The sequence below is a fragment of the Coregonus clupeaformis genome, unplaced genomic scaffold (genome assembly GCF_020615455.1).
Source record: "Coregonus clupeaformis isolate EN_2021a unplaced genomic scaffold, ASM2061545v1 scaf1049, whole genome shotgun sequence".
Taxonomy (NCBI): Eukaryota; Metazoa; Chordata; class Actinopteri; order Salmoniformes; family Salmonidae; genus Coregonus; species Coregonus clupeaformis.
In genome coordinates this window covers 143,002-158,993 of record NW_025534503.1, presented here as the reverse complement: position 1 = coordinate 158,993, position 15,992 = coordinate 143,002, and the positions used below count along the sequence as shown (strand labels likewise).

The 15,992-nt window shown below is 45.9% G+C and overlaps 1 protein-coding gene across 1 annotated transcript in view; it reads left to right on the top strand.

The window, feature by feature from the left end:
* The window catches only part of LOC121559998 (serine/arginine repetitive matrix protein 1-like), a 65,535-nt gene that overhangs the window by 20,304 nt on the left and 29,239 nt on the right, over window positions 1–15,992 (top strand). Inside the window, exon 4 of the mRNA XM_045217401.1 lies at window positions 15,186–15,856. Coding sequence (XP_045073336.1) covers window positions 15,186–15,856 — 671 coding nt within the window. The remainder of the gene's footprint in view (window positions 1–15,185; window positions 15,857–15,992) is intronic.

Below are 15,992 nucleotides of genomic sequence, written 5' to 3'. Positions count from 1 at the left end.
CTTCCCTTTGTAGTCTGTAATAGTTTTCAAGCCCTGCCACATCCGACGAGCGTCAGAGCCAGTGTAGTATGATTCAATCTTAGACCTGTATTGACTCTTTGCCTGTTTGATGGTTCGTCGGAGGTCATAGCGGGATTTCTTATAAGCGTCCGGGTTAGAGTCCCGTTCCTTGAAAGCGGCAGCTCTACCCTTTAGCTCAGTGCGGATGTTTCCTGTAATCCATGGCTTCTGGTTGGGGTATGTACGTACGGTCACTGTGGGGATGACATCATCGATGCACTTATTGATGAAGCCAGTGACTGATGTGGTGTACTCCTCAATGCTGTCTGAAGAATCCCGGAACATGTTCCAGTCTGTGGTAGCAAAACAGTCCTGTAGCTTAGCATCTGCTTCATCTGACCACTTCCTTATTAAACGAATCACTGGTGCTTCCTGCTTCAGTTTTTGCTTATAAGCAGGAATCAGGAGGATAGAGTTATGGTCAGATTTGCCAAATGGAGGGCGAGGGAGAGCTTTGTATGCGTCTCTGTGTGTGGAGTAAAGGTGGTCTAGAGTTTTTTTCCCTCTGGTTGCACATTTAACATGCTGGTAGAAATTAGGTAGAACGGATTTAAGTTTCCCTGCATTAAAGTCCCCGGCCACTAGGAGCGCTGCATCTGGATGAGCGTTTTCCTGTTGATTAATGGCCTTGTACAACTCATTCAGAGCAATCTTAATGCCGGCATTGGTTTGTGGTGGTAAATAGACGGCTATGAAAAATATAGATGAAAACTCTCTTGGTAAATAGTGTGGTCTACAGCTTATCATAAGATACTCTACCTCAGGCGAGCAAAACCTCGAGACTTCCTTAGTATTTGGTTTTGTGCACCAGCTGTTGTTTACAAATATACACAGACCGCCACCCCTTGTCTTACCAGAGTCAGACGTTCTGTCCTGCCGATGTAGCGTATAGCCTGCTAGCTGAATGTTATCATTGTTGTCGTTCAGCCACGACTCCGTGAAACATAAGATATTACAGTTTTTAATGTCCCGTTGGTAGGATAACCGTAATCTTAACTCGTCCATTTTATTCTCAAAAGATTGAACGTTGGCTAGTAGGATTGATGGGAGAGGCAGTTTACTCGCTCGCCGTCGGATCCTTACAAGGCACCCGGATCTGCGTCCGCGATATCTCCGTCTCTTCCTCACGCGAATGACGGGGATCTGGGCCTTGTCGGGTGTCTGTAGGATATCCTTCGCGACCGCCTCGTTGAAGAAAAAATCTTCGTCCAATGCGAGGTGAGTAATCGCTGTCCTGATATCCAGAAGCTCTTTTTGGTTATAAGAGACGATGGCAGAAACATTATGTACAAAATAAATTACAAATAACGCGGAAAAACACACATAATAGTACAATTGGTTAGAGGGCTGTAAAACGGCAGCCATCTTCCCGGCGCTGTTCTCGATAAGAGGCATCACAGGCATAGTATGTATACTTTTCCTAGAAAGGGGTTGGAGGGGGGATTGTTGGTTCCACCGTTGGGGTGCCAGGACAGAGAAGAGCTTGGACTGGGCTGAGCGGGAGCTGCCCTCCCGTAGGGGTGGGAGGGCCAAGAGACCAGAGGTGGCAGAACTGAGTGCTCGGGTTGGGGTGTAGGGTTGGAGCATAGCCTGAAGGTAGGGAGGGGCAGTTTCTCTTGCTGCTCCGTAGGTAAACACCATGGTCTTGTAGTGGATGCGAGCTTCAACTGGAAGCCAGTGGAGTGTGTGGAGGAGTGGGGTAACATGAGAGAACATGGGAAGGTTGAACACCAGGCGGGCTGCAGCGTTCTAGATTAGTTGCAGGGGTTTAATGGCACAAGCAGGGAGCCCAGCCAACAGCGAGTTGCAGTAATCCAGATGGGAGATTAGTGCCTGGATTAGGACCTGCACCGCTTCCTGTGTGAGGGGAGCGACTCGGGCAGTCCTAGAGGTGGCAGAGCCTGAGACACCCAGCCCTGAGAGGGTGGAGAGGAGGATCTGGTGGTTCACGGTGTCAAAGGCAGCAGATAGATCTAGGAGGATGAGAACAGAGGACAGAGAGTCAGCTTTGGCAGAGCGGAGAGCCTCCGTGACACAGAGAAGAGCAGTCTGTTGAGTGACCCGTCTTGAAGCCTGACTGGTTAGGGTCCAGAAGATTGTTCTGAGAGAGATAATGAGGGAGTTGATCAGAGACAGCACGCTCAAGTGTTTAGAAAGAAAATAAGGGATACAGGTCTATAGTTTTTGACGTCAGAGGAGACGAGTGTTTGTTTCTTGAGGATGGGAGCGACTGGGGCAATTTGAAGTCAGAGGGGACGCAGCCAGTGGTCAGGGGTGAGGAATGGGAGAAGGTCTCCAGAGATGGTCTGGAGGAGGGGATGGGGTCGAGCGGGCAGAACTCACTAGTCGCAGGATGTCATCTGGAGAGAGAGGTGAGAAAGAGGTCAAGGCGTAGGGTAGTTCTGTGTGAGTGGGACCAGTGGACTCAATAGGCTGAGTGAATGAGGAGCAGATGTCGTCAACCTTCTTTTTAAAGTGGTTAACAAAGTTGTCTGCAGAGAGGGAGGGGGAGGGGGTGGAGGATTAAGGAGGGATGAGATGGTGGAAAAGAGTTTCCTAGGGTTAGAGGCAGAAGCTTGAAATTTAGAGTGGTAGAAAGTGGCTTTAGCAGCGGATACAGAGGAAGAGAATGTAGAGAGGAGGGAGTGAAAAGATGACAGGTTCTCTGGAAGTTTGGTTTTCCTCCATGTTCTCTCAGCTGCCCGCAGCCCAGTTCTGTAAGCTCGCAATGAGTCACTCAGCCATGTTGCAGGAGGGTGGGCCGAGCCGGCCGGGAGGAAAGGTGACAATGCGAATCATAGGATGTGGAAAGGGTGGGCCGGAGGGTTGATGTGGCAGAATCAGGAGACAGAAGGGAGAGATGACAGAAGAGAAGAGAGTAGTGGGGGGGAGAGAGAGCGAAGGTTGTGACACTGCATGACCATCTGGGAGGGGCTGAGTGGTTAGGGTTGGAGGGGAGGGAGACAGCATGACCATCTGGGAGGGGCTGAGTGGTTAGGGTTGGAGGGGAGGGAGACAGCATGACCATCTGGGAGGGGCTGAGTGGTTAGGGTTGGAGGGGAGGGAGACAGCATGACCATCTGGGAGGGGCTGAGTGGTTAGGGGTTGGAGGGGAGGGAGACAGCATGACCATCTGGGAGGGGCTGAGTGGTTAGGGTTGGAGGGGAGGGAGACAGCATGACCATCTGGGAGGGGCTGAGTGGTTAGGGTTGGAGGGGAGGGAGACAGCATGACCATCTGGGAGGGGCTGAGTGGTTAGGGTTGGAGGGGAGGGAGACAGCATGACCATCTGGGAGGGGCTGAGTGGTTAGGGTTGGAGGGGAGGGAGACAGCATGACCATCTGGGAGGGGCTGAATGGTTAGGGTTGGAGGGGAGGGAGACAGCATGACCATCTGGGAGGGGCTGAGTGGTTAGGGTTGGAGGGGAGGGAGACAGCATGACCATCTGGGAAGGGCTGAGTGGTTAGGGTTGGAGGGGAGGGAGACAGCATGACCATCTGGGAGGGGCTGAGTGGTTAGGGTTGGAGGGGAGGGAGACAGCATGACCATCTGGGAGGGGCTGAGTGGTTAGGGTTGGAGGGGAGGGAGACAGCATGACCATCTGGGAAGGGCTGAGTGGTTAGGGTTGGAGGAGGGAGACAGCATGACCATCTGGGAGGGGCTGAGTGGTTAGGGTTGGAGGGAGGGGAGACAGCATGACCATCTGGGAGGGGCTGAGTGGTTAGGGTTGGAGGGAGGGAGACAGCATGACCATCTGGGAGGGGCTGAGTGGTTAGGGTTGGAGGGGAGGGAGACAGCATGACCATCTGGGAGGGGCTGAGTGGTTAGGGTTGGAGGGGAGGGAGACAGCATGACCATCTGGGAGGGGCTGAGTGGTTAGGGTTGGAGGGGAGGGAGACAGCATGACCATCTGGGAGGGGCTGAGTGGTTAGGGTTGGAGGGGAGGGAGACAGCATGACCATCTGGGAGGGGCTGAGTGGTTAGGGTTGGAGGGGAGGGAGACAGCATGACCATCTGGGAGGGGCTGAGTGGTTAGGGTTGGAGGGGAGGCAGACAGCATGACCATCTGGGAGGGGCTGAGTGGTTAGGGTTGGAGGGGAGGGAGACAGCATGACCATCTGGGAGGGGCTGAGTGGTTAGGGTTGGAGGGGAGGAGACAGCATGACCATCTGGGAGGGGCTGAGTGGTTAGGGGTTGGAGGGAGGGAGACAGCATGACCATCTGGGAAGGGCTGAGTGGTTAGGGTTGGAGGGAGGGAGACAGCATGACCATCTGGGAGGGGCTGAGTGGTTAGGGTTGGAGGGGAGGGAGACAGCATGACCATCTGGGAGGGGCTGAGTGGTTAGGGTTGGAGGGGAGGGAGACAGCATGACCATCTGGGAGGGGCTGAGTGGTTAGGGTTGGAGGGGAGGGAGACAGCATGACCATCTGGGAAGGGCTGAGTGGTTAGGGTTGGAGGGGAGGGAGACCGAAAAGGAAATGAGCTGATCAAGGTGTCCATTTCTATTGGAGAAGCATTTTCTGCCCATCTTCATACTGTCTTTGCTATTAGTTGATGTGGTGAATTCTGATACTGTATACAGTGTTTAATGGTGGCTAGGGCTAATGCAGGTGTTCCCTCAGAAAATTGGCCCACGAACACATTTTGAAATACAGTGCATTCGGAAATTATTCAGACCCCTTTACTTTTTCCACATTTTGTTACGTTACAGCCTAAATGTCTTATTTAATCAATTTTAGAATAAGGCTGTAACGTAACAAAATGTGGAAGAGGGCAAGTGGTCTGAATACTTTCCAGATGCACTGTGTATACAAATGTGGACCACACCATGGAAAAACAGTTATGTAATATATGGCCAAAGTATTTCAATCTGGTTTGAAGTGACTGAAATCAGAAAGATATTGGGAAGTTCAGAAGATCATCAGGCAATACTTGTGAATGATCTTCTGTGTAGAAAATAACACCATCATTGATGTTCTGTCCCCCCCAGTCTGATTTAGTGCCTGGTCTTGGCCACTCTGTTCTGAGCCCTACGCAGCTTGTAGGCATTGGAGAGGGAAACAGAACACGTGTGTTCCTGATAGTCATATCTTTCAGTGATGTGGTCATAATATTTTGTAGCTTAAACCGTTCAAAAGATAAATCCATATTTGTAGGAAGGAAACGGAAACCGCTGTTTATTACAACAGCATTTAGAGACTACCGAGAAAAAAAATTCTCTCACCACCCCATTTTCAAATCAATTGACCCCACATGGGGTCGCGACCCCTAGTTTGGGGAACGTTGGGTTTAAAACCAGGGTTCGCTGCACCACCTTGTGGACTTGACTGCACCACTATGTAAAAAAACAAGAAAAAATACAACCAGTATTAATGATGTTTACCAAATTAATTAATTTGCACTTAATCACTTAATTCAAGTGTTTAGATTACAGGAAATGGCAGTTACAGGTGTTCAAAGCACCTCCCCCTCGACTGACTTATCAGCACCACCTTGTTTAAAACTCCTGGGGGGACCCTGAATGCCGTGTTTCTGTTCAGCTCTATGAAAGGGTTAGAGGATAGGGGTTAGATGCTAGGGTTAATGATGTGTTTCTGTTCAGCCCTATGAAAGGGTTAGGGGTTAGATGCTAGGGTTAATGATGTGTTTCTGTTCAGCCCTATGAAAGGGTTAGGGTTAATGATGTGTTTCTGTTCAGCTCTATGAAAGGGATAGGGGTTAGGGTTAATGATGTGTTTCTGTTCAGCCCTATGAAAGGGTTAGGGGTTAGAGGTTAGGGTTAATGATGTGTTTCTGTTCAGCTCTATGAAAGGGTTAGAGATTAGGGGTAATGATGTGTTTCTGTTCAGCCCTATGAAAGGGTTAGAGGTTAGGGTTAATGATGTGTTTCTGTTCAGCTCTATGAAAGGGTTAGGGGTTAGGGGTAATGATGTGTTTCTGTTCAGCCCTATGAAAGGGTTAGAGGCTAGAGGTTAGGGTTAATGATGTGTTTCTGTTCAGCCCTATGAAAGGGTTAGAGGTTAGAGGTTAGGGGTAATGATGTGTTTCTGTTCAGCTCTATGAAAGGGTTAGAGGTTAGGGGTTAGGGGTAATGATGTGTTTCTGTTCAGCCCTATGAAGGGGTTAGAGGTTAGGGTTAATGATGTGTTTCTGTTCAGCCCTATGAAAGGGTTAGAGGTTAGGGGTTAGGGTTAATGATGTGTTTCTGTTCAGCTCTATGAAAGGGTTAGAGGTTAGGGGTAATGATGTGTTTCTGTTCAGCCCTATGAAAGGGTTAGGGGTTAGATGCTAGGGTTAATGATGTGTTTCTGTTCAGCTCTATGAAAGGGTTAGGGGTTAGATGCTAGGGTTAATGATGTGTTTCTGTTCAGCCCTATGAAAGGGTTAGGGGTTAGAGGTTAGGGTTAATGATGTGTTTCTGTTCAGCTCTATGAAAGGGTTAGGGGGTTAGATGCTAGGGTTAATGATGTGTTTCTGTTCAGCCCTATGAAAGGGTTAGAGGTTAGAGGTTAGGGGTAATGATGTGTTTCTGTTCAGCCCTATGAAAGGGTTAGAGGTTAGGGGTAATGATGTGTTTCTGTTCAGCCCTATGAAAGGGTTAGAGGTTAGGGTTAATGATGTGTTTCTGTTCAGCCCTATGAAAGGGTTAGAGGTTAGAGGTTAGGGGTAATGATGTGTTTCTGTTCAGCCCTATGAAAGGGTTAGAGGTTAGGGTTAATGATGTGTTTCTGTTCAGCTCTATGAAAGGGTTAGGGGTTAGATGCTAGGGTTAATGATGTGTTTCTGTTCAGCTCTATGAAAGGGTTAGGGGTTAGATGTTAGGGTTAATGATGTGTTTCTGTTCAGCCCTATGAAAGGGTTAGGGGTTAGATGCTAGGGTTAATGATGTGTTTCTGTTCAGCCCTATGAAAGGGTTAGAGGTTAGGGTTAATGATGTGTTTCTGTTCAGCTCTATGAAAGGGTTAGGGGTTAGATGCTAGGGTTAATGATGTGTTTCTGTTCAGCTCTATGAAAGGGTTAGGGGTTAGATGCTAGGGTTAATGATGTGTTTCTGTTCAGCTCTATGAAAGGGTTAGGGGTTAGATGCTAGGGTTAATGATGTGTTTCTGTTCAGCCCTATGAAAGGGTTAGAGGTTAGATGCTAGGGTTAATGATGTGTTTCTGTTCAGCCCTATGAAAGGGTTAGAGGTTAGGGTTAATGATGTGTTTCTGTTCAGCCCTATGAAAGGGTTAGGGTTAATGATGTGTTTCTGTTCAGCTCTATGAAAAGGGTTAGGGGTTAGATGCTAGGGTTAATGATGTGTTTCTGTTCAGCTCTATGAAAGGGTTAGAGGTTAGAGGTTAGGGTTAATGATGTGTTTCTGTTCAGCTCTATGAAAGGGTTAGAGGTTAGGGGTAATGATGTGTTTCTGTTCAGCTCTATGAAAGGGTTAGGGGTTAGATGCTAGGGTTAATGATGTGTTTCTGTTCAGCTCTATGAAAGGGTTAGATGCTAGGGTTAATGATGTGTTTCTGTTCAGCTCTATGAAAGGGTTAGGGGTTAGATGCTAGGGTTAATGATGTGTTTCGGTTCAGCCCTATGAAAGGGTTAGAGGCTAGGGTTAATGATGTGTTTCTGTTCAGCCCTATGAAAGGATTAGGGGTTAGAGGCTAGGGTTAATGATGTGTTTCTGTTCAGCCCTAAGAAAGGGTTAGGGTTAGAGGTTAGGGTTAATGATGTGTTTCTGTTCAGCCCTATGAAAGGGTTAGGGTTAGAGTCTAGGGTTAATGATGTGTTTCTGTTCAGCCCTATGAAAGGGTTAGGGTTAGAGGTTAGGGTTAATGATGTGTTTCTGTTCAGCCCTATGAAAGGGTTAGAGATTAAAGTTACATGCTGACCACACCGCCCGCGTTGCGTGAGTGTTGCAAAATAAATGTACACGTTATTCAATCATTTTATCTGATCTGCTCGAGCGCGTCAACGAGCGTCTGCGTAGCCAGGCGCTGAAATAGAACTCGGTTGTATTTGTGACGCTTGACTCGCTCCTCATTGGTTTTTAGTAGTATGGATTACATTTTAAATGTTCCTCATCAATCTACACACACTACCCCATAATGACAAAGCAAAAACACATTTTTAGAAATTTGCAAATTTATAAAAAATTAATAACCGATATTACATTTGTATAAGTATTCAGACCCTTAGCTATGAGACTCGAAATTGAGGTATTTCTGTTTGCAAAAATTTCAAAACTTTTTTTGCTTTGTCATTATGGGGTATTGTGTGTACATTTCTGAGGAAACTTTTGTATTTAATCAATTTTAGAATAAGGCTGTAACATAACAAAATGTGGAAAAAGTCAAGGGGTCTGAATACTTTCCGAAGGCACTGTATATCCCAGGACAAATTAGCTAGCAACAGCAAGCTAACTAGCTAAATGTTGATGAATGTTTCATGTGTTTCGACCTGTCCCCAAATTAATATAGTAGGTTCAGAGTTCGCTTTGATATTTCAACCTGCGTGTCCTGATCGCGTCTGGTGTGGATGCGTGCGACGGTCTTGTCAGCATGTTAGAGGTTAGGTTAATGATTTGTTTTGTTCAGCCCTAGGAAAGGGTTAGGCATTTAATGTTTATCATATTTTTATTTTATTTAACCTTTATTTAACCAGGAAGGGCTCATTGAGATTTAAAATCTATTTTTCAAGAGCGTCCTGGCCAAGATAGGCAGCACCAAGTCATTACAAAAAATTACAGACAGACAACATGAAAAACTACAAGTAATCTAGTAAAAAAAAAACATTCATGAATTCACAAGAGTATAACAATATCAAAAACAGCAAATTAAAAACATTGACAGGTCAGGGAATCAGCCTCAAAATCCTTCATCAGAGATTTAAAAACCCCAATCGGGACAAGTTCTTCCAGTTTAAAATTATTTTGTAAGGTGTTCCAAGACGATGGCGCAGAGTACATAAAAGACCTTTTTCCAAATTCAGTTCTGACATTTGGAACAGTTAGCAGGATAAAGTCCAGTGAACGAAGAGAGTACCCACCACATTTCTGAACAATAAAAATGCCCAAATAAAAAGGTAGTAAACCCAAAATGGCTTTGTAAATAAAAGTATACCAGTGACTGAGCCTACGAGTGACTAGAGAAGGCCAGCCAACCCTGGTATACAAAGTACAGTGGTGCGTAAGGGTTTTACAGTTTAAAATAAATCTCAAAGTACCATGATAAAGAGTGTCAATTGATCTCAAACACTGAGCGGAAGCATTCATATATAAAATATCCCCATAATCTAGTAAAGGCATAAATGTAGCTGATACTAGCCTCCTTCTGGCTTCAAAAGAAAAACAGGCCTTATTCCTAAAATAAAATCCCAATTTCAGCTTCAATTTTTTTGTAAGTTGTTGAATATGCAATTTAAAAGAGAGGCCGTCATCAATTAGAATTCCAAGATATTTATATGAGGTTACAACCTCAATCTCCTTGCCCTGACAGGTAATAACAGGTGAAAGGTTCAGAGGTCTATTTCTTGCATTAGAAAACACCATTAGTTTAGTTTTGTCAGTGTTGAGGATAAGCTTCAATTGACACAAGGTATGTTGAACAGTATAAAAAGCAGTTTGCAAGTTCTGGAAAGCTTTTGTAAGAGATGAGGCACAACAGTAAATAACAGTATCATCAGCATAAAAATGAAGTTGTGCATTTTGGACATTTTTGTCTAAATCATTAATATAAATAGTGAATAAGAGAGGACCAAGTACAGAGCCCTGGGGCACACCATTCAGGACAGACAATTTAACAGACATAAGCCCATCAAATTGGGTGCACTGAGTTCTATCAGACAGATAGTTAGCAAACCATGCAACTGCATGCTCCGAAAGACATACACTCAACAATCTCTGCCTTAGTATAGCATGATCAACTGTATCAAAAGCCTTAGAGAGATCAATAAAAAGTGAGACACAGTGCTGTTTTTTGTCAAGGGCTTCAGTGATATCATTTAAAACCTTCATGGCTGCTGTAATTGTGCTATGCTTCTTCCTGAAGCCCGATTGATACATTGATAAAATAGAGTTAGTAAATAAAAACTATTTTAGCTGTTCACTTACAAGGGTTTCAAGTATTTTCACCAGGGGTGACAGCTTTGAGATTGGCCTATAATTATTTAAAAGAGTTGGATCTCCCCCTTTTTAAAAGTGGTAGGACAAATGCTGATTTCCAGATCTTTGGAATTTCATTACATTCCAGGGTTAGATTGAACAGATATGTAAGTGGTTCAGCTATGAAATCAGCTGCCAGATTTAAAAAGCAGGGATCCAAAAGATCAGGACCTGCAGGCTTTCTTTGATCTAAGGATTTCAGGGCTTTATGTACCACCTGCACTGAGAATGGCAGAAAACTAAAAGTTTGACCAGCTCTCACTGGTTCATCCACACAGGGTTGTACAGAGACAGAGGACACTGGTTCATCCACACAGGGTTGTACAGAGACAGAGGACACTGAATCAAACAGCCTACCAGATGATACAAAGTGCTCATTGAAACAATTCAGCATTTCAGTTTTGTCATATATAGCAACAGAGTCCTTCAAAACACATGACGGTAATTCATTAACATTACTGTTACCAGACATAGACTTAATAGCATTCCAAAACTTTCTAGGGTCATTCAGGTTATCAGTGGTAACAGACATAAAATATTCAGACTTGGCCTTCCTGAGAAGAAAAGAACACTTGTTTCTTAACTGCCTAAAAATAAGCCAATCAGCATCAGAACCAGATTTCCTTGCTTTAGCCCAGGCTAGATTACGGTCGTGAATAATACAAGACAGCTCAGAAGAAAACCATGGATTATCCCGCCCTTTAACCCTGAACCTGCGGAATGGTGCATGTTTGTTTACTATTTGGAAATATATAAATAATGTAGCCAGCTACAGTTCCGAATGTTTTGTTTCAAGTAAATCTTGAATTTTATGGAGAAAAGTAGACTGTCTACACTGAGAAAAGTACCTGAGAAAAAAGCTCCACATCAGTCAGAGCGCTGTCTGCCAGTTCCTGAATCTCATCAGTCAGAGCGCTGTCTGCCAGTTCCTGAATCTCATCAGTCAGAGCGCTGTCTGCCAGTTCCTGAATCTCATCAGTCAGAGCGCTGTCTGCCAGTTCCTGAATCTCATCAGTCAGAGCGCTGTCTGCCAGTTCCTGAATCTCATCAGTCAGAGCGCTGTCTGCCAGTTCCTGAATCTCATCAGTCAGAGCGCTGTCTGCCAGTTCCTGAATCTCATCAGTCAGAGCGCTGTCTGCCAGTTCCTGAATCTCATCAGTCAGAGCGCTGTCTGCCAGTTCCTGAATCTCATCAGTCAGAGCGCTGTCTGCCAGTTCCTGAATCTCATCAGTCAGAGCGCTGTCTGCCAGTTCCTGAATCTCATCAGTCAGAGCGCTGTCTGCCAGTTCCTGAATCTCATCAGTGCAAAGTGCAATTGAAGCACAAAAATAGTCTGATGCAGAAATGACAATAAGAACCATTTTAGATCTGCATTTAGAGATTTCTTACACGTTTTATATTTGTTCCTTTCGTGAAAAAGTGGTCCTCTGTAGCTCAGCTGGTAGAGCACGGCGCTTGTAACGGGTTTGATCCCCAGGACCACCCATACACCTTTTTTTTTTTTTTTTATAATGTATGCACGCATGACTGTAAGTCGCTTTGGATAAAAGCGTCTGCTAAATGGCATATTATATTATAAAAATGAGGAATTCTGCGTTAACTAGCAAGTTAAACTTAGGGGTCACGTTATCTTGGTAAGTTTCTGAATTAATAAGGTGACGGTGTATCTTATTGTGTAGCTTTCTGCCGTATTTGAGAGGTCAAAGCCCTTTGGATGAGTTCTCTGTACAGCTGCCAACATTTTTAATTTCCTTCCATTTTCTCTCCTCTGTTCTCGGCCAGTCTGCTCCTCCCCCATCTTCTCTCAGTCAGGCCCGTTGCCCTACCGACTCCAGACAGCGTGTACACATGCTGCATTTTAATTAATTAATTAAATAATTAATATGCCATTTAGCAGACGCTTTTATCCAAAGCGACTTACAGTCATGCGTGCATACATTTTTGTGTATGGGTGGTCCCGGGGATCGAACCCACTACCTTGGCGTTACAAGCGCCGTGCTCTACCAGCTGAGCTACAGAGGACATCAGAGCAGACAAGCATGAAAACCTTTTCATTCTCTTGTAAATGACCAAACTCACCATAAATGACATTCAGTCCTGAACTAAAACATAAACGCAACATGTAAAGTGTTGGTCCCATGTTTCATGAGCTGAAATAAAAGATCCCAGAAATCTTTCATATGCACAAAAAGCATATTTTCTCAAATGTTGTGCGCACATTTTGACATCCCTTTTAGTGAGCATTTCTCCTTTGCCCAGATAATCCATCCACCTGACAGGTGTGGCATATCAAGAAGCTGATTAAACAGCATGATCATTACACAGGTGCACCTTGTGCTGGGGACAATTAAAGGCCACTCTAAAATGTGCAGTTTTGTCACACAACACAATGCCACATGTCTCAAGTTTTGAGGGAGTGTGCAATTGGCATGCTGACTGCAGGAATGTCCACCAGAACTTTTGCCAGAATATTTAATGTTCATTTCATTACCATAAGCCACCTCCAACATTGTTTTAGAGATTTTGGCAGTACGTCCAACCGGCCAGTCTAGGACCTCCACATCCGGCTTCTTCACCTGCGGGATCGTCTGAGACCAGCCACCAGGACAGCTGATTAAACTGGGTTTGCACAACCGAATAATTTCTGCACAAACTGTCAGAAATGGTCTCAGGGAAGCTCATCTGCGTGCTCGTCGTCCTCACCAGGGTCTTGACCTGACTTCAGTGGGCAAATGCTCACCTTCAATGGCCACTGGCACACTGGTGAAGTGTGCTCTTCAGCGATGAATCATGGTTTCAACTGAAACGGGCAGACGGCGTGTATGGCATCTGACATAGAGGGACCAGGTGAATCCAGGTGAAAGCTATGATCTCTTATTGATGTCACTTGTTAAATCCACTTCAGTCAGTGTAGATGAAGGAGAGGAGACCGGAGTCATGCCAGGCACACCAGTTTGTGTCAAGAACTGCAACGCTGCTGGGTTTTTCATGCTCAGTAGTTTCCTGTGTGTATCAATAATGGTCCACCCCCCAAAGGACATCCAGACAACTTGACACAACTGTGGGAAGCATTGGAGTCAACATGGGCCAGTATCCCTGTGGAACGCTTTCGACACCTTGTAGAGTCCATGCTCCGATGAATTGAGGCTGTTCTGAGGGCAAAAGAGGGTGCAACTCAATATTAGGAAGGTGTTCTTAATGTTTTGTACTGTCAGTTTATATTTTATGTGTGACCAAAAGAACACTGCATGGCTAAATGCATATAATTGCAGGAAATTAGCTTTAAAACCGCAACATTTTCTCTTTGCTACAGGGCAGAATACAGGGAGCTCAAAGTATTGGGACAGTGACAATTATTTAGTTGTCTTGCCTCTGTACTCCAGCACTTTGGATTTGAAATGATACAATGACTGAGGTTAAAGTACAGACTGTCAGCTTTAATTTGAGGGTATTTTCATCCATATCGAGTTTAGACCGTTTATAAATTACTGCCCTTTTGACGTTGTCCCCCATTTTATGGTAAATAATTGTCATTTTGGAGACACTTCTTTTGTAAATCAGAAGAGAATATGTTTTGAAACACTACTACATTAATGTGGATGCTACCATGATTACGGATAGTCCTGAATGAATCATGAATAATGATGAGTGAGAAAGTTAGACGCACAAATATCCCACCAAGACATGCTAACCTCTCACCATTACAATAACAGGGGAGGTTAGCGTTTTTGGGGTATGATATTTGTGCGTCTAACTTTCTCACTCATAAGCCCTAGGAAAGGGTTAGAGGTCAGAGGCTGTGGTCAATGCTGTGTTTCTGGTCAGCCCTAGGAAAGGGTTAGAGGCTAGGGTTATAGGTCAGAGGCTGTGGTCAATGCTGTGTTTCTGGTCAGCCCTAGGAAAGGGTTAGAGGCTAGGGTTAGAGGTCAGAGGCTGTGGTCAATGCTGTGTTTCTGGTCAGCCCTAGGAAAGGGTTAGAGGCTAGGGTTAGAGGTCAGAGGCTGTGGTCAATGCTGTGTTTCTGGTCAGCCCTAGGAAAGGGTTAGAGGCTAGGGTTAGAGGTCAGAGGCTGTGGTCAATGCTGTGTTTCTGGTCAGCCCTAGGAAAGGGTTAGAGGCTAGGGTTAGAGGTCAGAGGCTGTGGTCAATGCTGTGTTTCTGGTCAGCCCTAGGAAAGGGTTAGAGGCTAGGGTTATAGGTCAGAGGCTGTGGTCAATGCTGTGTTTCTGGTCAGCCCTAGGAAAGGGTTAGAGGCTAGGGTTAGAGGTCAGAGGCTGTGGTCAATGCTGTGTTTCTGGTCAGCCCTAGGAAAGGGTTAGAGGCTAGGGTTAGAGGTCAGAGGCTGTGGTCAATGCTGTGTTTCTGGTCAGCCCTAGGAAAGGGTTAGAGGCTAGGGTTAGAGGTCAGAGGCTGTGGTCAATGCTGTGTTTCTGGTCAGCCCTAGGAAAGGGTTAGAGGCTAGGGTTAGAGGTCAGAGGCTGTGGTCAATGCTGTGTTTCTGGTCAGCCCTAGGAAAGGGTTAGAGGCTAGGGTTAGAGGTCAGAGGCTGTGGTCAATGCTGTGTTTCTGGTCAGCCCTAGGAAAGGGTTAGAGGCTAGGGTTAGAGGTCAGAGGCTGTGGTCAATGCTGTGTTTCTGGTCAGCCCTAGGAAAGGGTTAGAGGCTAGGGTTAGAGGTCAGAGGCTGTGGTCAATGCTGTGTTTCTGGTCAGCCCTAGGAAAGGGTTAGAGGCTAGGGTTATAGGTCAGAGGCTGTGGTCAATGCTGTGTTTCTGGTCAGCCCTAGGAAAGGGTTAGAGGCTAGGGTTAGAGGTCAGAGGCTGTGGTCAATGCTGTGTTTCTGGTCAGCCCTAGGAAAGGGTTAGAGGCTAGGGTTAGAGGTCAGAGGCTGTGGTCAATGCTGTGTTTCTGGTCAGCCCTAGGAAAGGGTTAGAGGCTAGGGTTATAGGTCAGAGGGTTAAAGCCCTGTTTCTGTTCAGTCCTAGGAAAGCCCTGGCGTCTCCAGTGAGAGAACCTCCTCTCACCGAGCTGGAGGATGACTTCCTGATCCTGGAGGATTATGAGCCTCCCTGGTTCTCCCATCGCTGGAAGTTTGACCCCATCAGGACCACAGCCAAACCACGACCAAAGCAGCAGAACCAATCACACAGTAGTGACAATGCCTCAGCAGACATACTCACCAAGGCTACAGCCAATCAGAGATCAGGAGGGACAGACAGACCTCGGACAACTAAAGAGAAGAAGGGAAAGAATCCTACAACCAGGAAGGAGAGGGACTCTAGTCCCCCGGGGGTAGGACCTCAGGGTGATGGGCCTGTTAATCATGTTGACCTCGAGGCAGACCACATAGAACAAGACAAGAAGAAAGTCAACAACCTGTTATCTGAACCAACGACAGCAGGTGACCTGGAACAAGAGGCACCAGGAGGAGGGGCCAAGCCTAAACCTAGCCACACCAAAACAGAAAAGAAAGTTCCCAGAATCTCTAAATCCAAAGCTGGTATCCAAGGTGACAAGGTGAACCCCAAGACGAGCCGAGGACGAGGCCGGCAGTCTGGGAAGACCAGGAGACTGTCAGGTCGAGCTGGGGAGGAGCCCGTCACCATGGAGGAGGAGAGTGAAGCGGCTGCAGACCAGGATGTTTCTCCAGGTAATATCCCCTGACAGCTGACATCACACATCATGATGGTTTTTCAGACTACAACGTTCATCACAAGTTCAAGTTGTATCATGCCATTTGTAGGTATAGGAATATGTTTTGTAAGAGCTCTCAACAAATAAAAAAA